Source organism: Seriola dumerili, unplaced genomic scaffold (assembly GCF_002260705.1).
Source record: "Seriola dumerili isolate Sdu_G_001 unplaced genomic scaffold, Sdu_1.0 BDQW01000091.1, whole genome shotgun sequence".
NCBI lineage: Eukaryota > Metazoa > Chordata > Actinopteri > Carangiformes > Carangidae > Seriola > Seriola dumerili.
Window position 1 is genome coordinate 395936 of NW_019174346.1, and position 24020 is coordinate 419955.

At 41.9% G+C, this 24020-nt stretch overlaps 1 protein-coding gene across 1 annotated transcript in view; it reads right to left on the reverse strand.

Annotated features, from left to right (window-relative positions):
- Positions 1-24020, reverse strand: part of msi2 (musashi RNA binding protein 2) — a 228725-nt gene that overhangs the window by 13423 nt on the left and 191282 nt on the right. The window contains exons 11-12 of the mRNA XM_022745758.1: positions 10194-10313; positions 115-294 (exon numbers count right to left, since the gene is read on the reverse strand). Of these exons, the coding sequence (XP_022601479.1) occupies positions 115-294; positions 10194-10313 (300 nt within the window). The remainder of the gene's footprint in view (positions 1-114; positions 295-10193; positions 10314-24020) is intronic.

Consider the following 24020-nt stretch of genomic DNA (forward strand, 5'->3'; position numbering starts at 1 on the left):
AACAAAAGCAAGAGAAAATGTATAAAAAAAAGAAAAATTATTCTGCATGGAATAATGTCATGAGTTAAACTGAAAAGTCTAAAACGTGGATGAGATAGATGCGCATATACAAACCTGGGTTCTTAAACTGATCCGGGCTGTGTAGGTGCTGGAGGGGGGAGTTGCAGGCGGAGGTGGCATGCTCACTGTGCAGCATCTGAGCCGCTTGGGGCCCCAGGGAGCCATAGTCAGCAAAGGAGCAGGGCCCCCCCCTCTGGTCACTGGGCGCAGAGTAAAACCCATAATCGGGGAGGCCTGGGAGATACAGTATAGGGTGGGGAGGGGGAGGGGAGGGGACTCCATCATTGTGGAAATCAACTTTTTTCACTTTCAAAGTCAAAGTCCAGATTGTTGAGCAGAGCTGGGTGCTGTGTTTTTATCTGCTGTCAGTGGCCCTCCCTGCCCTCCCTCCCCAGCAGCTCCTGCCATGAGGCCACGCCCCCTGGCATAAGGTCTGTTTGATATGTTCAGATGTATGTTAGACACTAGCTCTACTATTATGGATATCATCATCTCTCCCTGAAAGCACACAATTAAAACCTCCTCAGTTACTTCAAATGGACCAATAAGAACACACAGTGACATTTACACAAATATAAAAGCCTCAACTTTGGTACTTTGGCTTTTGCAGAACTGACCTGTGTCCCCATGTTATCTTGCAACCACTAAGGAGTGAGATAAAACTAAAGCATAATTAAAACACAGGTCAATACATTTCTTTGTCAAAATACCTGAAGGAAGCTTTTGTCATTTCAAAGAAAAGAAACACAAAGCGCACCAATCAATAATGAATTTAAAGCCCTTTTGACCAATAGCAAAGATAATAAGGTTTTTATGTGGATGAGATACAGAGACATTCATGTTTATTGATGATCGTCAGTCTGAAATTGAAGCACGTCTCCGATTGGACGGTTCTCTCTTTGACACAGATGGTGGATTATCAACAGTTTAGAAAATGTCATTTAGCAATAAGTCGTGCTGACATTTATTGCTTGTCCTCTTAATCTGAGACAAGCTGCTCATATAAAGAGTGCAATTAAAAGAAACTACTCCTTCTCACACCTCCTTGATAACAGAGTTAATCTACTCGGAGGGACTCAGATTGGTGACACCGGCTTCTCCATGCTGGGTTTTCCCTGCTGTGTGTTTGTGTTTTTTTTTCTTTATTTGGGTCCTGGAGCGAACAGCCATTCAAAGCCACTTCACCTCTACCCGTTCAGAGTGAGACAGTCCACTTCTGCCAAATGGAATGTAAGCACCAGCCATGTTTCTCCCCGCCAATGCTTTTTAGCACTCTGATCTCACCACTTGTGGGCTGTCTGCCCACTCATCAAATTATAGGCTCCAAATATGGCAGGATTCCCACGTACGTCACATAATGCCTGACACATTGAACAAAGCTCAGGAAGCAATCATTCCATTTACTTCACTTAGACAAATGTCACTGAAAATTGATTGGCCTTGCTAATGAGGAAAACTGGATCAATGGAATAATTATAACGGGGAAAAAAAACATTTGACAATAGCACAAACCGTGTTATTGGGAATTCATAAGGAAGCTATTCTAAATATGTCACAAATATAGAAGAGTGTAAAACTGGAAACAGGCATTACATTAAATAAAATAAAGTACATATCTATCTATCTATCTATCTATCTATCTATCTATCTGTCTATTACTTTTTATTGTAAAATATTTCATTATATTTCATCAGTGAACTGTAACTCAACAGACTTCACTTTCAGACAATATAAAACTGAAAATTAAGCATGTTGTAATCTTGGTAAAAGTGTAGTTCCAGCATTATTGAAAGGGTTAGATCAAATGCATATGATTCTTTTTTTTTGTTGTTACTATTATTATTATTTTCTTATTATTGTTTTTTAGACCAAACCCAAAATAAACTGAGTGTCATATATATTCAATCAGAATATTATTAGCAGGAGACGACGATGGGGAAGATATTTTCATTTGAGGTTGTGTCAGTGTAACTGACCCACATTCATCTGTGTATATTTTATTATCTTGTCCATTGTGTTAACACATTTTATAAGTGTTAAAGGGCCTCTCTGCTCAGAACCTGCGGTTTTATACTCACACTTTACAAATGAAGTGACCGGCCACACTAAACGTGAACATGGAACTGATTTTGTCCATTGACAATCCTAATAAAGTTTAAACAAACAAGACAATCACTCCTCAGCAATGTTTATGAGAAGAGACAGAGCAGCTTTACTTTGTGCAATTCTGTTTTGAAGGGAAAGTGAGAAGACACTGCAGATGGCTTGGAGATGCAGACAATATGGATTGTCTGTTCTGTGTGGCAGAGATCAGTTTTATATCACAGCTGACTACAGTCTTAGCCACAAAATGTAAAATACCACCCCATTAATATTAAAACAAGCTCACTGCAGTTTGTTTTGACAGAAGCAATATGGGGAATCGAACTGTGGAACTGCTCAAACTGCAAGACAGCCGACCAAAATCTCTGACAACCAATCTCACAGAGGCACGATTCAAAAATTAGTCAGCAGCAACCAATTTGTGGTTAAAATCGAGCTGAATCCAGCGTCTGCTAGGCTTCATGAAAAGTTCAAATCTCATAAAGTGCCATTCAAAACAACAACCTATCCCAGAGCACCAACCTTATCGAATGTACCCTTCAAATACAAAAACATGTACTGCACACATGTATGTTTCCTCACATCAAGACATCGTTTTTAGATTTTAAGGAACATTTGGGCATCTTCAGACCCTGCATGGCGCTGCACTGTCTGCAGGTGAGGCAGCTCAGGTGAGAGACTGGCTGTGTTTACCAGAGAGAGGCAGCTGGACGAGAGCACGGCTCAGACGCTCATGCAGCCACATATTCTCAAAGCCATATATTTTCATCAGTGGCTATCTGATCTGTTATGCAGGATGAGACTGGGCCCACAGCTGCATTAGTATCACCGATCATATCACTGTGCCTCAGACCGTCCCACTATTAATATTCACACAATCTATCCAGAACAATGGGCCTTTCTTGGACTCCTTTTTTTCCACTGGCCACTAATTGGATGTAATTACTCATCTACAAAACAAATGAGCGTGGTGAGGTTGCCTTGGAGACTAGATCAGGGGACCCAGCAGTGCGGATCGCTTGCAGGGCTTCATTTATACTGATAATTATCTCCCCTACCCCCACCCTCTCTCCCTTCTGCCCTCAGTGACCAAAGCTGGCTGTGAGGCGATGGAGAGGGGAGTGTCTTGCAATCATCTGTTACTGACATCATCGGGGTGGCTCTCTTTAAGTGGATAAATGCTCTGCTCTTGTTCTCACTTTGCCAGGTGACTGCCTTTAAGGAGGAATCACAGAGCTTGAAAGTGCTGCGGCTCTTCTTCTCAGCAGTCGGAAAATAAAACTAATCACGCTGATGATAAAAAGTAGCGTCATGCTCCCTGAGCTGCTGTGACTTTGGGATGTTGAAAAATATTGTCATAAGTTTGCCAGTGGTCTGCACCGAGTTTGACATTATCCTTATTTATATCCACACACACACGTTTAAAGGCATAATCAGTGATCCAGGTGTTAACAAAGCAGAAACCTCACCAGCACAAAAAACCTGCACTACCTGTCAAGAATTTGAGAAAATTTTTACAGTTTCTATTGAACTGTAAATCATCCAGTGAAAAATCCCTAGATAGTACAAAGCTAAGAGGTAAACTGCCTGAGGTGAAAAAACTGAAACATCAAATGCGTTTCATAGAAAACAGGCCTTTTTCTGGGATTAAGAAACTGGTGAACTTTACAGTTTCCTGCAGGAAATAAATTAAAGTAAGTAAATCAATGCAAACAATCCCAACAGGTTGATACAGGTGTTCCTACACCCTCTGATGCTTCATTAAGACACTGCAGGAAGTAGTTCTGTAACAGAGGAAGTCAGACTGGTTGGTCAGAGCTTCATCCTACAGATGATGAGCCAAACATTAAAAGACCAGGTCACATGATGAAGACCAGCTCAGTCTACAGCCTTAACCTCATGGAGCTGGTTTGGGATGAAGTGGACAGGAAGTGAAAACACGATGTTGGGACAAACGATCTAAACAATGTTTGATTTCCACTGCGGAGAGAACGAAGTGTGTTCAGTTGCTCAACGAGTCAGAAATCAAGTTAAATTTGGTTCAACAAGAAGATTCCTTGTTTTTAAAATCTCCACTTGTTTATTTGTTCTGAACATTAAGATGCTGAATTATGAAAATTCAAATAATAGTGTATCTTTGTAATGTTTTTGTTAAATATTTGCTAAAATCAGTAATGCCTGAAAATACATCATTTAAAAGGCCCTTATTCTGAACTCTGATAATCAACATGTTGACTTTTCATATATAAGCGGACTATTTGAATATACATGAATGCACTACTTTTTTCTACAGCCAACAAACAGGGATTCCTGGGAATTGGGGAATATAAGAATCTATTAGCAGAAGTTATTTTCATTTCTGCAAGTAGTGATTTTTTATGCAGTCACTCCTCCATTCCCTCGTGGTGACAGTGAGATTTCTTGGTGGCCATCAAACCACATCATTCTACAGAAGATGTCAATAAACCTGACATGCTGCTTCTCAAATTAGCTTTGAATTTTAGAGCTACCATAATTAGCTTTTCCATTTTCACCAATGTCATTTAAAAATAGCGTGAAAGAAACTAACAGCTCTTTTGCTGTCTAGCCTTGCTTTCACTTTCCATTTGAAATAATCTTTTCTGAATGAATGGCTGAGTAATTAACAGCACTAGACACCCTTTTCAGAGAGCACAGACATTTCATAAATAATACATATTTAATGTCTTGTCATTTTGTGTTCAGAGAAGCTTGGCTAATGAATTTTAACAGATGATTTCTTCTTGCATTTACTCACCCATACTCAGGCCTCTGTTTTTTGACTTTTCATTTTATGCCTGCTTTTCACTTTTCTTGCTGTTCTTTCCAGTAATGGACAAACTCAACAGAGCTCCTGATTTATATTTACCTTCAACCTTGGCTGGAAATGATTGTGGGAAGTTACAGAGGAGGAGAAAACTTGAACAGTGAATCGTGGGTAAAGCAATGTGCAACAGTGAAGTGAATCAGTTCACACTAATTTGCTGCAGGGAAGCCCACACAGGCCACACTAAATGATTTTAATGCAGATTTTAACCTGTGTGGGATCTGGTCAAGTTGGGACTGAGAAAGGGCGCTCAGTTATCGACAGTCGGCACAGATTATCCCATCGTGAGTAGGCTCAGAGCTGACAGCCGTGACCTTTTGGCTCAACACATTTTTTCAAACATGTCTGGTCAGGCTTATGTGGTCTGAAGAAATCTAAGACTCACTATGACTGAAATCAGAGTGTCTCATGGTCATTTAGATACAGAGGGAAGAGGAACTATGCTTCACTGCAATTTTTACTAAGATATTACAAATTCAATTTTTGGGCATTTATGTCATAAACAGTACATGATGTTATCATGTGTAATGAAGTATTAACTATCTATCTATCTATCTATCTATCTATCTATCTATCTATCTATCTATCTATCTATCTATCTGTATCTTATTACAAAAAAGTAAAGAAATGTTTAAAACACATTCTGTATTTCCATCTGAGGACAAAGTACCTTACTCCCATTAAGCCTTCACTAAGTTTTCTTGGGGGGGGTGTTATGTATGCAGCCCCCGGAGGGCAGAGTAGTGATGTCCCTGAAGGCCTGTGGCTGTAACCTCAGAGCATCTGCTACCCACAGCTGTGAGAGCCGCCGCTTCGTGGTGGAGGCACAAAGGGACACTTCGCCCTCCCTGATGTGTCACATCTTTCCCTGGGCCTGAGACAAAAACCCAGGCAGGATGGGCTTGGCATGCATGCTCATGTTATTTTGCACCAAATACATGTCGAGCACTTCTGGCCTAAGAGCTGAGCTCTGCAGATTAGCATCTGGGACAAATGGACCTGAGCTCAGTCCAGTGCACACAGCGTCCCTGGTCTCCTCTCAGGCGCTGCTGAAGACCACCGACCTTGTTGGGAGGATATTCATAATGATCTTAATGTGTGTCACATGAGTTTCCATCGTTTCACTGGTGAAGAAAAAAAAAAGGTGGGAGAAGAAGTGAGATGAATAAAAGAGAGAACCAAACAAAGAACTAACTGAGGGGAGGAGTGAGGTTTCAAATGTGGAGACCGGACACTGGACGCCTCTGCAATTCATACTGTTGTCCACTTTCTGCTCAACACTGACCACAGCCAACTCTATTTCAGTTTGGAACACCTGAGTCAGTTCAGGTGTACTGTACATAGCAAGTACCCTCTAAAAGCAGCTGAATGGGGATTTGTGTATACTCCAGGTAAAGCCGGGATCTGAGACTGACATTTGAGCTTCTCAGAAAGCTCAGAGGACTCGGGAAACACTCATCCAGGGTAGACTGGGGCCTGTGTTCCCTGGACTGTCAGAACCATCTGCATCACCTGCATTTTTCACTGTTTTTATCTGACAAAGCAGCACAGGAGATTTTAGATAGGTCTACTTTAAAATGAAGAAGACTGAATGAAAAAAACTATGGACCTGCTCATTCTATTTCATCAGACATTAAATCCATTAAATGTCTTTAGAATGATTTTCACTGTACATATTGTTGATATGAATGTTAGCGTTCAGCTTTCCAATAAATGAACCTGTGGTTCTCAGTTAAAGTGATAACTGTGGACAATTTGTTTATCTGTCGTTTCTAAAGCAGAGGTTGAAGCACATTTATACTTAAAGCACAGTGCACGTATACTAAATGCAGCCCAGGTCCTTGCTGAACCAACTGTGCAGATTTTCAGCTCATGTGACTGCCCTTTGCATCCTCCAGTGGCACTGCTTCAGATCACATTCAAACTGCGATTCCTGCCAACAAAGGCGAGCCAGAGCTGACACCACTTTACCTCCAGGCGAAGGTAAACTCTGTCCGCTCGTAAGATCTCTCTGATCTGCTTCTCGCCTTGAGCCACAGTCTCTCAAATGTCCTCACAAACATCATCAAGATCCTTGTTCTTGCACTGTAGAGGTGAAACGTGCTCCCAGCTGGACACCAGGGCAGAAAAATACCCACCTCTACAACATCAGCTTTAGTAAATAAAACATGTCACCTCGCCTGTCTGAGTAGTAACCACTAACTCAGTGTTTTGTTTTTCCTTTGATCACGATGATGATTTCTGACCTTAAGACTGGAAACTTGTCTGCTGTCACAAACATTCAAAACCTCAACTTGTATTTTCTGATACAGTGAGTAAAGCTTTCCATTTCTTGTGTAATATTCAAATGTTAATTTATTGGAGAACTACTAGTATACTGAAGAAGCTGTTGCAAAATTTTGAAATAGAAAAAGATGAACATATACTGTATGTAGGATATATCTCAGTATCTTAGCAAAGTTTGAAAGATGGTTCAGAGTCTCCATCTTCAGTAACTTTTCTCATCCTGATACACAACTGCTGCTGCATCTGTGGTCGGGCTACAGTTTGCCACAAGTGCCAGGTCACAGTGAGAAGCCTAAAATACACCTTGTCATCAGCAGCGGTCTGTCACACAGAGGGAAGTCAGCATGCTGTCATCTTGTCTGTTGAGCATTGGGAGTGGAGAGGAAGTGTCCTCTGTCAGGATGGAAAATGTCTTCCACATTCTCATGACACTCTGAGCATCGCTGACAATCTACAAAGTCTCAGCTCACACCAAGGCAACGTCTACACAAAAAGCAAAGTATAAATGAGGAGGATTTCAGTATTTCTGATGATGTTTTGTTTTTTCTGTGCTTTCTTAGGCGGCTCCCTGCTGTCCCTGCTTCCCTCCTGCTGGGTCAAGGTAGACAAAGTATACAGTATGTGGTGCTCTATGGGAACTGTAGGTGGAGTCAAAGCCCAAAGAATCCACACCGACATCATACATGAAGCTTTTTTTTTTTTTTTTAACAACAAAAACCCTCATCTGCACTAAAATGAGAGAATTTAGAACCAAAACGGAAACCACTAGACTCGCTGTCCCTGGGTTGATTTTGTGTTGAGTGTGCTGCAAATTAAACTGAGATGGGACAGAGATGCAGCGACATCCCCTGATGATACACAGGGAGGAAGGTCAAGACTAAACAGTCTATGTCCTCTGTCCTGTCTGTCTGCACAGAACGAAGAGACCGCTGGACGGATTAACCACATAAGAAGGACTGCACTTGTTCGATGTTCTCTAGAGAACAGAACTGTTCGTAAACAGCAACGATAACACAGAACACAGCTGATTGAGGTAACAAGCTACAGATATTTTCAAATCTCATTTTTCATCCAGACTTTGTTGCTGTTGTTGTGATAATGTTCTTGCTTTGCAGACAGATTTGCCACACACTGAGGACGCAGCTATTTCTCTGAGTGATATTTCCCTTAAAGCTGCTTCATGGCTGTTTAAGCGCTCGACAACAGGCCCATGATGTCACTGTTTACCACTCTAACCCTCCATCTCCCACCCTCTCCCCTCCCCCCCGTTCATAATCATTCACTTGTCTCCATTCCTTTTGCAGCTGTCAGAATTAAACTGTACATAATAGTCGCCATCATGTCTCCTGCTCCCTGGCTGCTGCTAACCACAAATCAACATTCCCGCTTCTTAGTGATGTTCATTGCAATTGTTGGGGAAATTGTTTGTTTTGAAAATGTGAAATCACACAGCCTCATGTGAAAGAAACGAGCATCTGAGTGGCTTCCAGTGTTCCCTCTGTCGATTTGAATTAAGTTCAGATGAGGACAGGTGGGTTCATTTGTTCGTCTGTATGTTTGTGTCTATGCAGGTGGTCTGCACACAAGCCACACCGTGTCTGTGTGTTGGTGTGCAGCTTCAGGTATCACAGCATTAAATAACATGTCTTTGTACTTTACATCAGTGAGCGGCTGCACAGACCAGACAACATCTGAATTACAATTAAAACAGATTTCCTCCAACAAGCGTCTAATAGTGTGTCTGATTAGGAGAGACACACTTCCCTAAAGCCCAGAGGCTGAGTGTTCAGTCAGGGGAACTATTATTGACACTTATTGAATGATCTACAGTTGTAAGCAGGGAAGAAGCAGGATGTCTAAATGAAGCCCACAAGAAAAGCAATGCTGTGTTTAAGACACAGAAACTTACTTCCTGTTTTAGGTAAAAATCTGGGACAGATATTTTGCAGCATGTTAATATAGAGTGGATTACGCTTCAGTGGATTGTTTGTGTGTTTTGACTTCTTTTTCTATTTGAATCTTTAAACGTGTGTATTTACTCATACACTTTACAGAATACGCTTTGTATCCGTGTAGCATAAGTTCAGGGCGCTTCGACTAAAGTGATCAAATCCGACGTCACAGAAGAAGAAGAAATGACTTCAGTGTTAAACTGCTGCTGTTTAACACTTCTATCTTTCTACTCAGTACTATTGTAAGAGACAGACCACAGATGATAACGTATCTAATCAAATGACAAAGAAAAATTATTTCTTATCTGGCAAAGAAAATATTCAATCTGGAAGTCAAATATTTAGATGGAGTGGAAAAGTACTGCTTAGTTTCCAGAGATGATCAATCTACACGTTTAAACTTTATTTACCAAGATGTTTGATGCCCGAAGGTTTCAAGGAAAAACTCCTCGAACTACTGAAACGTCCTCTTAGATTCTTGCTGTATGTGCAAATATATGTAAAACCCTCAGAAGCTTCAGGTACAGATGTTTTAGACCACAGATTATTTCATTTAAGTTTTGTTAACAACCATGACAGGAATCTTTTTTCTGACTATAATTCATCTAATTCTGCTTCGGTCCCATGAGCCCTCTTTAAGTGTCCTTTGGAAAGACCATGGACCATCGTTTGAGAAGCACTGGTTTGAGAGCGGTCCTGTTCAGGCTGAGAAACATCATGTTTTTTTGAGATGGTTGATGAATGAATCAGAGCAGATTTGACCTTTCAGCATCTTAACTCAAACCTGGAAACATGAGAACCATGTACATGTATTTAAGCCTCTCCTGTATGTGTGTACGCTGCTGTCAGTGTGCGTGGGGGCTCGGGGGACTATGTCTATGGGGGGAAGCAGAGCAGGAGAAGTTGGAGAGAGCAGCAGCCACACAGAACATGGACAGAGCGTTTACCTGGCCCTGTGCTCTGTGGGTACGCCAAGTAGCCGCCTCTTCCACGGGCCCCCCTACCTGAGCCACGCGCTGCTGCTACCGCCGCCGCCGCCACCGGTCCGTATGCTGTCGCTGGGAAGCCTGCAGGCACATACACACACACATACACACACATACATCACTTCCTGCACATGGATGAGTATGTCCCAGAGCTACAGGAGAATGTTGATACCTGCGCTGAGCTACGGGATGAAACTATAGCTGTAAGAGACGGGGGCTCATGTCAGAGCAACATCTATCAGCAGACTCTTACAGAACCCACTGTGATATTCAAAACCCTGCAGATCCACAGATCCACACAGACACGGGAAACAGGAAGAAACAGGAAGGGAGCTATGAGCAACTGACTGAACAGTGGAGGGAAAAGATGTTTAAGAAGACTAAAGTGCAGTTTCCAGGTAATGTATCTCAAGAGACGTGCTGGTTAAATAAAGGTTGAATAACATGAACATCATGATGATGGAGTATCTGGTCAAGAGCAAACACAGAGTCAATACTTCTGTCCCTGTAAATTCATCCTGTGCACGTGTTCGCACCTCACACTTCATCAGGGATCACACATTCAGGTGTGAGGAGTTGTTGCGGCCATTGACCCCGCCACTGTTGAATCATGCAGACAAACACTGAACACATGTAAAATACTCTGCTCAGAAACCTTCAGAATGATCCAGACTGATTCAGATTTTTATGGATTACTGTTGCTTTCAAACAATCAATTATATGTTTACAAAGATCCATATGTAAAGACTGCAGTGATCCTCATGAGACAAATATCAAATGATGTAGAACCACACAAAGAAAATGAATGAATTTATGATTTTTAAAACTTTAAAAACGGGTGATTATATTTACTACTACTATTTACTACAAATTAAAATCCCCTGTTTTTTTCATAGTAGATTTCTGTCATGTGGAGAAAGAGCTGATTTGCATTTGTAAACTGACTTTGGGTGTGTTTGCAAATCACCAAGTCCCTGATTATATTAGTGAAGAATTTGGCTTTGGGGGGTGTTTATGTCACATGCTTTGGATGAAAGATTATAGCCACTTCTGAGCAGCATAGACATGGGCATAATAGCTCTACCTCTGGGGACTATCCCTGCATTTGTTCGGGAGTGCTCCCAATTACAGCGAGCTTCTATGGAATCAAAATCAGCCACTGTAAAGCAAGAGGCAAAGTATTCCACTGTTTTTTTGTTTGGCTATTCAGCTGGAAGATATACAGTAAAAAAATAACGTCGCCCACAATCAGATGGAGACATCTGTCGGATGATTTGTCACTCAGAAGAGATTTCAATCTGTTAGTTTACATGAAGACTGAACAATTCTTGAGAGTTCCTTTCTTCTTATACAAAAATTTATATTTTCCAGCGCTGAGATTTTGTTTTTTAAAATATATCATGTACGTACACGTCTTTAAATGTGTCCAAATTGTCAGTTTATGATTCACTAATAAAATATAAAGACCTTAATACCATGCAAATATAAATCCGCTTCTTTAGGGTCCGATTATTCCAACAAATATCCGCCTAATAATCAGTGGGTAATTAAGCGAATGCAGTATCTGTGAATTGTAATTACGTTGTTGGCCTTAATGAACACAGTAGTTCGAGGTGGCTGACAGAGGCTAGTCCATGCCCAGGGCCTGGGCTCCTTTCTCAGCACAGGAATGGCATGTCATTAGTGGTGGTGATGAGATTCTTCACTCTGGGCTCAACACCGTCTTTGCCTAATCAGCCTCCTAAAATTATCTCTACAGGAAATGCTTTCCTCACTAACAAAATAATCTCAAAATGGCCTCAACTGGAGTTTTTCTTGATATTTTTTAGCTGAATGTGTGTGTCTTATGTTTTGACCATATTCTGGAGACTGTGGTTTAGATATTACAAAATGGCACAGGACACCTTAGAGGATTATTTTTTGAATGCTGTGGAGGTGAGAGGAGCAACAGCGGGTGACCTATTTTCCGAGCCAGCCTTGTATTGCTATTCCACGAAGAGGGGCTCACACAAAAGACTGATTGGGGGTGGGGGTGGGGGTGTGTGTCTGTGTGGGGGGCTGGGTCAGATGAGCTGCAGCCAAAGAGAAAAACACATAGCTTTTCATCAGCCGGCTGAGAAGGAGGTAATTCACAACTCTGTCGACACAATATGACCATGAATGTGTGTGTGGGGTGTGAGGTGCCATCACACTGTGATGGGCAGGCAGGTGAAGAAGAGAAAGAAACGCCACTTTTCCCCAAACTACCTAACAGCTCAGGAGAGAATAAGGGACTAAGGCGGGAAGGAAAAAGAAAAAGAAAGCAAATAAATCAGCCACATTTATGCCACTGCACTGGACCACGATCTGATTCCAGCCGCTCAAAGATATTCCCAGCCTCTTTTCACAAAAACACAAATCAACTCTGATGCTATGCTAATGACGGCCATGCACCCCTGCATTTCCACTTAAGAGCCCCCACGGCTGCTGTGTGGACCAGTGTTTCATGCAGAACCTCTCCGCCTCTTCTTCTCTCTCTCTTCTTGTCTTTCCTAAGTGCTGAATCTATCTTCCCCTCGCTGCCATTGTCATGACACCCCCAATAGACCCACTGGCTTGGAAGTTAGTTGCGGGCAAAGTTGTGGTGAGAGATTAACTTTGCAGGATTAGGTGGGTTAATTAATAGATGGCTGCTGCTCATTGTTTTGTGCTCACGCTGTAAGAAGCCACCCAAGAGAAGCGCTGCAGCATTAAATCAATTTCATGGCCCTTTTATTACTGAGGAGATAAAGCCAATATTTAGCTTTCAATTCTTCACAATTATTGGGCCCCTGCTTTGCCACTTGAGTGGCTGCGCTTGGCTGGGGACAAGGACACATCTGTTTATGAGCTGTGGAGGCCTGGGGGCCTTGGTGTCCGGACTCCGGGGAACTGTCCTCAGCTTTCTCTCCTCGAGCCCACAGCACAAAAATTCTGCCTTCTTTAGGAACACAGGAAGGACGGAGGATTAAAACTAAAAGACGATGTGGCCAGTCATAAATTCCATCTTCTCTCCAAGTAAAAGACACTTCACACAAAACATAAAAATTTCATTCGAATATTTAGAATCGTACCAAGAACAGAAATGGTCTCTATGTAATTCACTACACTTCCTATAAAAAGCTTTCTCTGACATTATATTCTGTCGTTCACATTAATTTGTATTTTTCTATCCATCCAACTCCACTGTTTACAATATTGATCACCATCCAGACATTGATATCCTACGTATGTAATCCTTTCCTAAAATAAACTTCAGCCGAGGTAACAAACAGAACGGTGTTGTGCGCTAAAGGAGCACAATGTGCATCCAGAGCTCATGAGGCTCTATTTTGATGACAGTGCAGCACATGCTGGCGCTCTCTGTGCCAGTAAAGTGGCATTTTTCTTGGGTGCACACCAGTTCTTTTCTTAGCTGCACCTGTATTTTGTGAGTCTCTGTGAAGCTGATTGTACGGAGGTGGGAGGAGAGATGCAGTGCGGGCAGTGTCAGTAGTGATCAAACAGCTCAGTGCCAAGGACTGGGCGTAAAGCTGAGTTTTCCCATTACAAAACTGTCACAGCACTCTGCTGAATATGCAGCTTTTAAAGTGGTGATGACCACCGATGTTGTATCCCTCTGAATGTCACCATGGTTTCAACCTGCTTCATTCATCAGTTCATCCACTATACGTTCAACCCTGCACAGTAAGAAGGTGACAAACCAGAAAATGACATATTTATACGATTTCCTCTGATATTTTGTTGTACGATTTCATTTTTCTCCTGATAAACTATTTCTGAAACATTTCTGCAGATCTGTTTTGGTGTAACACTCACTTTCTGATCCTATTACTCAGAAAACCTCACAATGAAAAGTTGTTGCATTATGCATCAATAAGGTCCTATTTATGTCCTAGCAGTCTGACAACAGCTTGACTGATGTTAATGTAATCTGTACTGTTCTTTGGCCCAAAACTGCCAGCAGCAGCTCCCCCGTCACTGACAGAGGAGCTCCATCAGTCACAGAGCACTCCACTTATTTCTGCTATAAGAAGACTGTCAACTATCTAATGCACAGGAGGAGCCCAGGGACAGCTGAGACTTCTGTGGAGGCCACATGGATCAAATATGCCCACATTTTAATATCACTATGAGAATGAAAACCAATAGTGCCTGGTACTACATAAATACTGTAGTATACACCATATCTGTAGTCAACTGGTATAAAGTCAGTGATGATATATCAGATAGTAGATAATGTAAATATGTGCAGCATCGATGTTTTTGGTGAAAAAGACTTTAACATTATATCAAGCTGAAAAGCAACGTGCTCTTTCATCAGGTACTATCTTTGGAGTGTAGTTAACCAGGGTTAGCTTTCTAGCTAACGGAGAACAATGAAACAAGCCCTTCATTCTACAGCTACAGTAGATTTTGGGGGCAGACAGAGGGAGGGAGACAGATGAACAATAAAGAGCGGAGATGAGTGAGACAGATGAACAGAAAATGACATTAGCCACATGAGTGGAAGAGTAAAACAGAGAGACCAAAGGATGAAGTGAATGAAAAATGGAGGGAGAAATAAGGCCAGGACACGGCTGTCCAATTCATTCTCATGGAATTTTGTGAGGTGTTTGGACAAGAAGATTATTTCAAGCAACAAGCGCATATTACACTCAGGTAAAACATATCAGCCACACCCACAATGAACAGTGCTATTCTTCTGCTACATCGGTGAACGTGTCATGAGGTGTTACTATAGGAAAATATGTTCAGTGAAAACAAGGTAGAAATATAATAATGTCAATTCCTAGTGTTAGATGAATACAGAAATCTGCAGTGTTAAAATACTGTTGCATTAGCTAATGAATTTCAATATTAACGTGAAAAGTAGCAGAAAAAAATGGTAATAAAAAACAAGTCAAAGTATTTATCTTTGAAGAATGGTCCCTCTCGGAGTGTTGAATTATTGATCAGTTCTATTTTAATTTTGTACAGTAGCAGGCCTGGAGGAATTGCACTAGTTTAAATTGTACTGATGCATCATATTTTAGGGAAATTGTTTAATTTTTGTGTGTAGTTTTTTACATGTAATTTGCAAAGAATCTAATATAGTTGTCACAAAAATGCTCATACTACAGACTTACAGTAAGTGCAGTAGCTGGGCAGATGAATGCTGGTACTTGCTGACTTTGCTGTTAAAATGTGTATTTTAAGTTAAACCACCACAACCAAAATGTATTTAATGTGATGGACTGTGGATGTGTCATGATAACTTAATGTTAGAGTTCAGTTTTATTTAACCAGCTTCCCATTAAAACTGAGCTAATTTCAGCAGATAACGGAAAAAAATACAAATGTGTTTGCTTAAAAAAAAAAAAAAAAAAAACGAATTTATATTCTTCTTTCTATTTTGAATTTTGCATTATAAGAATGTTGATGAATTATTCATATAGGTTTCACTATGTTACCAAACTAGAATAGCAAAGATATCAAAGCACCAATGCTGATGAACCAGGTGGCCCCATTTATCGCATATTGTAGTTTACTATCCACACTCTATTTAACTGAGCAGTTCATATCACATTAAAAAATACATTTATTGTAAAAATGTGATAAAAATATAACAAACATACAGGAGCTGCATGTTGTTTCTGGTCACTGACAGTGAGAGGAACAAGCCAACTGAAATAAACCAGTTGATAAGTCACAGCCGAGGCAGCAAACTCGCTGCCTCCTTCTCACAGGAGGTGGGAGGAACTGTCAGAGATGGAGAACTGACTCCACTTCACAGTTTACCTCATCAATAACCTTTATGATATCGAGAAACATATAGAGACAAATAAAGAAAAGAAAAAATATATATCAAAGTTACAAAAGAGACAGACACCGAGCAAGACATCTTTTCATCTCCAGACTGACAAGTGTCCTATTGTTGTCATCCTTCAGCACTACTTTGTTGTTGTTGAAAGCATCTCTGGGTCGTCGTTATCAAAGGCATAAATCACAGAGCTGGAGAGAGCCAGGTGTCTTTCATAAGAACTGCTGCACACATGCTGATGTCTCACCTCTCCTCTGATCAACGGAGACCTACAGTACACAGACTTCCCCTCACATAAAACACACAGACTGCTGTCTGGGAATGAGCCAGAGAGAGAAAGAGTATTTACATGCACACCAATAATTCAATTATAACCACACTAATGCAATACGCATATTATTGCAACTCTCATGTAAACACCTTAACCGGGTTATCTTACTCACATTAAAGTCCTAATCAGAGTAAGCATAACTTGATTAACAGAGCCGGTTGCTTGTCAATCATTCAAATTAATCTTGCCATGTGTAGGTGTGGTTTCTTTCAGTGTCTGGATTGTCTGCACGATTTGCAAAGGTCACACAGAGAAACAGGGATACAAGGTAGGTCTGACACCATGGCTGCACTAAACTCCAACAGGTAAATAACAACTCAAACATTTACATGAAGCTGCTCTTTAAATTCATCCACACCAACATTTCATTCCTTTGCTCTACAGGCCTGTTACACACTTCATTTAATACCTTTAATGTAACTGCCCCATTAAAGGGGCAATCCACCGATTTTACACAGTGACTTTGTTAACTCATCATAAGGAGAACTACAGTGTGTGAAAACAGCTGAATAATAACTCTCATGGCTTTGGAGGGAAAGATAGTTAACAGAAAGCCTGTGTTGGATGTGGAGACGTGGAAATTTATCAGACAGGGATAATCCAATGAAATATGCTATGCTCAAATGCTAAATTGCATTATAGGAATGTTGGATCCAATGTTTCTGAAGCTTGACTCATACTAGCGACTTTGAGTCCTCTAACGTCCTGGACAATGAAAAAATAAATCACTAGGGTTTCCCAGTGGGTAATCAGAGCCATTGTTTGTGTAAATATAACGTAAATATAATGTAAAGAGAAAGGGCATATATATATTTATACAGTATATATACCACTTTTGTGACACAAGCTAAAATAATTATTTATACAATAAAAATGAAATAATAAAATATCACTTCTCACTGAAAATATCAAAATGTATTAGAGTTCTCCTTTGAGCATGATGTCATCAAACACAAAGAACTACTGTATTAATAATATTCAGACAGATACGCTTCAATATGACATCACAGTGTCACAACTGTTGAATAACGGATCGACATGTTGTTTAGTAACAACTGTTGAAGTCACATACTCGCATGTCCTTACTGCTCTGCTTCATACTATGACACAATCATACAGCTTGTCTAAATAAGAGTAAAAGGTAGAAGACAATGCGTCCTGTGATCACCTGACTGAAGGTGAATATGTGGTTACATGTGCTAGTTGAGCTCTAAATACAGGATGGCTTCAACATATATAAGATCCCAACCTCTGTACAGTATGATAAGAACAGTTCATTTTCTGTTGCTCGCTGATATGATCATATCTTCAGTATGTATACCGTATATGTGTGCTTCTGTATGTTTGTGTGTGTGTGTGTGTGTGTGTGTGTGTCCCTTTACCCAAGACGTGGCTCTTTTTTTGTCATAGGTTTGTGTATATAATGAAACCATTTGGCGCACTCATCCTTCACCATTGAGCTTTTGTGGCTTCTGATTGGGGAGAGAAAAAGTCAATTACCGAGGTGGAGTGAGCGCGGAGCTCAGAGAAGCCTGGCTTTATGGCAGTAATTGCACCTGTATCTTATATTGTACCTTTGAACAACATGATGAGGAAGGAGAAGGAGATACAGAGTGGTCCAAAAGTCTGAGACCACTAATTTCAACTGGGTAACCCTTCAGAAGCACAGGGAACAAAAATGTCTCAGAGGTGCTCTGTAACTTTACGAGACATAATCATGGATGAAAATGAGTTTGACACATCGTCTGATCCAATGTAACCATGACACCCTGAAGAGAATAGATATGTATAAATGACAGGAGAGCAGTGTCCGCAGATGGTAAACATATGATCTGACACCTGTGGAGAAATCCACAAGAAGGTCAGGGGTGAAGAAAGATTGAGCTGCCCACCAGCCACGCTGGAGCTGGTAGGGACTGAGTGATTTGCTCAAGGACACTTCAGCAGGGTGGATTTTTGCAGGTGAGGGGGCTCGACCCAGAGCCCTTCAGCTGAAGAGCTCCAGTCTCCATACTCGCTACATTATCTGTGAAATCTGGCGTAATAAATTGCAGATTGCCTCACCAGTTTCTATTTCACATGAATGTATAGTACACAACTTTAGTCCTGAATAAATCAATCATAAATTAGAATTCATAAAAAAACTCACATGCTTTTACAAGGTAACAGTACCCTCCACTCTAAGTGCAGCCTCTGAAGGTGTGAACCCTGAACATGCACCACAGATATTGGTGTGTGTGAGTGACTGTGATGTTGTGATGTGGTGTGTTGAGCTCAGGAAGAGCTCAGTGTCTTTTTACTTCACTTCTCAGTGACAAGAGCACCGTTCCTTTGTAGCTCAAGTGCATGGCAGCATAGCATCAAAGAGGACAAACTAGACTCTTTATTGAAGTGTAGCCGCTCTTTTAACCTCTTCTTTGTACTTCCTCCATGCACTTCAGTGAAAAGGAAACTACTCCCATGCCACAGAACTGATCACATTCTGCTCCCATACAAGCCTCAGCATACCTCAGTCACTCACACACAGTAGATAAAGACAGTGGAATGGAAACAGTAAAGCGCAGGGTTAAAATCTGGCATCGATTTGCTTGTGGAAACAGTGACAGTGGTTTGTGAATGGGACGGAGTCTCAGTTCACAACCTTCATACCAAGGCAGTCTATGATGGTTACTTAAACAGAGACACAGAAAGAGAGGACACAGATGTCTGACCTTGCAGTGGTGCTTATGTAATGGTCTGCTTCAGTGCATTTAACTGCAGAGCTCCTTTCCAACCTGGGATCAGTAAAGGCAACATGTCTCTGCAGTGCGATCTCCTCGGACATCACTTCAGACACCGTGAGAGGTCCTGTGAGCTCTGAGTGAATCGGTTGTTATGGCCCTGTCTGTGTGGTCCCCATGGAGCCAATCATACTAATTAAAGTAGACTACTTAAGTCTCCTCTCATTAGTGTCCAAGTAAACAGCCTTAATTTTTTATGCATTTTAATGCCTGTCTCCCAGTTGTGAGGGTGGCAGTGCAGGGACAGACGAGTGACGAATGGGGGTGATTTCAGGTTTTTTCAGGTGAGAGCATTAAGTGTCATTTCACCATCAACTTAAACATTTGTTTGTGTATTTGCACTGATCAGTGTGAGTCCAACTTGCTTTTGCAGATGATACATTTACAGTGAAAATAAAATCAGATGTATGCATGTTGGTAATAATAACAATTATAATTACAAGAAGCAGCTTTGTAGACACTATTACATGAACATGATTTTAAAGCCAAGCTCTTACAGCCAGCTCCATGAACTGCAGTTACACAATCCAGCACTGCTCTAGATACCAGGGGCAACTAGGGTAAAATGTGGCATGACCCAAAAATAGCACTGCAACACTGGCTTCCACTTGATTAGCGCAGCTGTAAACAGTGTTTCCACATAGAGGGGAGGCATGCAGAAGGTTGTGTGCTGTAATAATGAATACATGCATCCATATGTGTTTATATGTGTTTCCATGTGTCCCTTCACTAGGGAAAGAGGGGATGAGAGCAACTAGAGCGCTATTAGCACAGTCAGCAGGAGGGAGGGATGGACAGATAAAGAGAAAGGAAGGTGGTGGTGGTGGTGGGGGGGCTGGGTAAAGACGTAGCAAGTAGCCGACTCTCTGAGCCTGGAGCTCTCAAACAGTGGGTGGCATCAAAACAACAGGCAGCAGACACAAGAGCCCAGTCTCTCAGACACACATATTGAACTGCTCTGCCTGCGTCTGTGCTGCTGCTCTGTTCTCCTGCTGGTCAGCAGCGTCTAAAGGTGGCAGACATGTACGAGGCAGCTGGCAGCTCAAGTTTCATTTCTCCACCAGCATCTCAACAGTTGAGACATAATGAGCTTCAGCATTGCTGCTCTGCCTCTTACAGCAGCTCATCTTCCCCACCACAGGAGCCCAGACTGTGGGTCTCCATGGAAGACTGTTTGCCTGCTTCAGGCAAGACACTCAAGGTGAATGGGCTCAAAATTTTAACTAATAGATATCGCCATGAATCTTCCCCACTTCTCTACTTACATTAAGACTATTATTTTTTGTATAACAAGTTTTCAGAAATTTTATGTCTAAATATGCAAATGGACATTAGCTAATTAAATATGCACTCATTTACATTTCCAGACCATAAATGTGGAGATTAGATGAAGCCAGGTTCAAATCTCTTGTTTCATTTTGGATATCTTTTCACTCACTCAGAAAATGCTGTCAACAGCCATAAAAACATCCATTTTCACCATGTTTTTAGGCATAAAATGTTATATAAATTAGGCTATGAATGATATATGTGAAAACCCCACAATAAAATCCTTCAGAATACAGACAGGAATAAACCTGGAAAGATTTCTGTGAGAAAAAAGTCATTTTGTGAAAAACAGCCCCTAAAGGTATGAATTGTAAAATTCCATACATTTTTATTGGAAACCACAATTTACAGAGAAGCGTCTGTAAAGTGGAAATGACCATGTTTGGATCTGACAACAGTGTGCAGGAGAGAGAGCTTTACCATGAGATGACATGGTGCAGACGACCAGTGCAGTACTGCATGTTGTGTCAGAATGCTAACGTGTGGTGAGTTTAGGTGAAAGCTACAGATACAAATTCAAAGTGCAGTTAAATAAAAACCTCAATGTGCATCCTGTTCACTAGTCTGAAAGAAGGAAAGAACGAATCTCAAAACTAACCAGTTTGTGTTTGTGCCTGCCGTGCCTCACCTTCAGTGCGTCTGCTGTCCGAGGGTGAGTTAAGACCTGGGCAAATGAGGTGAGCCTTCTCTTCCACTTTCAGGAAATAGCCTTTCAGCACTGCTGTGTCAGAGTGCAGTAGCTGCGTTTGTAGAGACAGGTGCTCACACACATCCGACGAGGTGCACGTACATGTGCACGTGACCTGATTTGTATGTCTGTGAGCAGACAGAGCAGTAAACACTGCATCTACACAGAAAAGTGATAGAGTGATAGTGATAAAGAAAACCAGTGGTCCTGTGATGTGCTGAGGAGACTGCACCTGCTGAAGTCAGACAGTTCAGCGGTAGCTTATATTGTCCACCGCTCACAACAAGACACATGTACATGGAGCATATGTGAGGGCACTTAACAGAGAACAAAGCTGATCTGGGAACAGTATCTCTATGACTGCACATACAGAAGTAGACAGGGCATGACATACTGTGCGGTCCGCTGACGTCAGAGCAGCACACACACTGCTGTCACTGGGAATGGAGTCATGGCCTGGGGAGGTGTGTGTGTGTGTGTGTGTGTACATGTGTAGTCAGCATTGCTGTGGAGACAGTGAGTCAGAGAGGCAGACAGGAGAGCAGAGAGAGGCCCCTGGTAAAGTCTCTCCACCTCTTTTGCCTTCATAGGCAGCCTTGAAGAGTCTTTGATTTTGTCAGTTTTATGCCTCTGTGTGTGTGTGTCTGTGTGTGTCCGAGTGTGTGAGAGAAGATGTGCTGTGCATGGTCGTTCGAGCGTATGAGATCACAACGCTCCTCGTCAGGCCCTATTTTAAGGCCTGCAACTCATGGAGTGCCCCGGCCTCCAAAGACTCATTGGGCAAATGATCAGCCTTGGCAATTAAAGCCAATCTGTGAGTCAGTGTGGCATCAGGAGGGCCATCTGCTTCCAGCCCTGTAGCACTCACTCTGGCCTGTGGGACCACTTGCTGGGGTCACAGCTCACCCAGCTTATAGAGAGATGGTCACAGGATCTGAGGGACAATCTGCTGTGTAACTGTAGTTCGATAGAAACCTCTTCTACCAACAGCGCTGCTGCGTGCGCCTCTGCCACGTCTCACGAGTGCAGTAAAGACACAAACAGTGGGATCCGTCTCATGGAGGACAATGTTGCATGGACCCATGACACAGGTAAGATCCTCATCAGCCTCAGGCCACTGACTTTCTCCACCTGCTCCAGAACTGCAGCCAAGAAGTGTACTGACATGGGAAATATTAAATATGTGAATTTTGATAATGACTGTGCTTGTTGTCCCAAACTACATTATAATCCACACAGGAGGTAATGAACTACAGCAAGAGTCCAGTTTCACTGGACAGAGAGTTTGAAAAGACGTCGTCACACTTTTAATTTGTACTAGATTAGTACTAGTCATGATGTTGACATGAATGGAGCAGAGCTCTGAGAGTCTGACTCCAGCTTGATGTAAATACAGTTTCAGTTTGTCTTTGATTCCAACACTGTGATGAACTGTCACAGTCAAAGTCTTCTGTGCCTGAGGGCTTTTACTATGAAAAGGAGCCACTGGAGGCGACGAGCTGCATTAACATCATGTTAAAATAGTCATTGTGATCACTTTTAATCTGTATCAGAGATTTATCCTCTGGTTGCTCGTCACAACTTTTGTTTGGAATTGTGTGGCTCATCTAAAAACCAAAAAAGAAAAAAAAATCAATCAAGACATTGCTTGGCTCAACTTCTCTGGACTCGACTTTCTCTTTCAGAATATCCTCTTGCATAAAAACGTTCTATGTTACAGAGAAAGAAAGGTGGTTGTGGATGAGAGTAAAACACAGACCACATGGACTCAACCAGGACCTGATTGATCTGCTGTGTACACACGATGAAACCATCTACTCTGTCTTGGGCCACTGACCCTTCAGAATCCATCTTTGTTCAAAGCTCTATATAGTCCATGTCAACACATCTCCATCTCCCCACAGCCAACAGTTGCTAAACCCTGTAAGGCTAAATGATGTCTCAGGCCAATGCCCTGTGTGACCTCTGGTGCATTTATCATATGCTTGGTTGGATCTGCCCCAGTGTCCTGGGGCATGCAACCCTCAGGGGCAGTAACTATCACACCAGTTGGACAGGTCAGCAGCTCTGGGGGGTCAAAAGGTCAGCAGCCTTGACTTCTTTACTGTTACTTACAGTTGCATGCAGCAACAACAGTGTTTCTCTGGCAGATCTGTTCTGACACAGACCTTGTTTCTGACTTTATAAGAACTGGTGGAGCCATTGACCATGTGACAGAATTATACAGATACAGATACAGATACAGATACACACCCAACCACACACACACACACACACACACACACACACACACACACACACACACACACACACACACACACATACACACACACACACACACACACACACACACACACACACACACACACACTCAGCCATCACCCATCTCTTTAGTGTGAGTAGATAACTGGTAACCTAACATTACCCAACCCTCTGTTCTCATTGCATCCTTGCTGCACTTACTGTTGCCCTCTCCCTCCTTCATCTTCCTTGTCCTCCATTCTTTTACTACTTAAGAGTCTGACTCACTGGACCTGAACTGCTGTTTGTCTGTCATGACATCTGGAGTAGCTGGATGACTGAGTGTTATGTCTTTCTCTCACTCAGTCTGTGTCTCTCCCCTGATGGGACCCCACTAACATCTTCATCCCTGGTTTTTCAGTGTAGCATAATGACCTCCTAGTAGCAGCCCTAATGGAGCCATAATGGTCATTTATGCCAGGGGAGGCTCTGAGGGCACGGTTGTGGAGGCAGCAAGTCACACAAGAAAATGGGAGAGAGTCCTGAACTTCAGTCTTTCTATGAAGACGCCCTTTTCTCTGTGTGTTGTGTGTGTGTG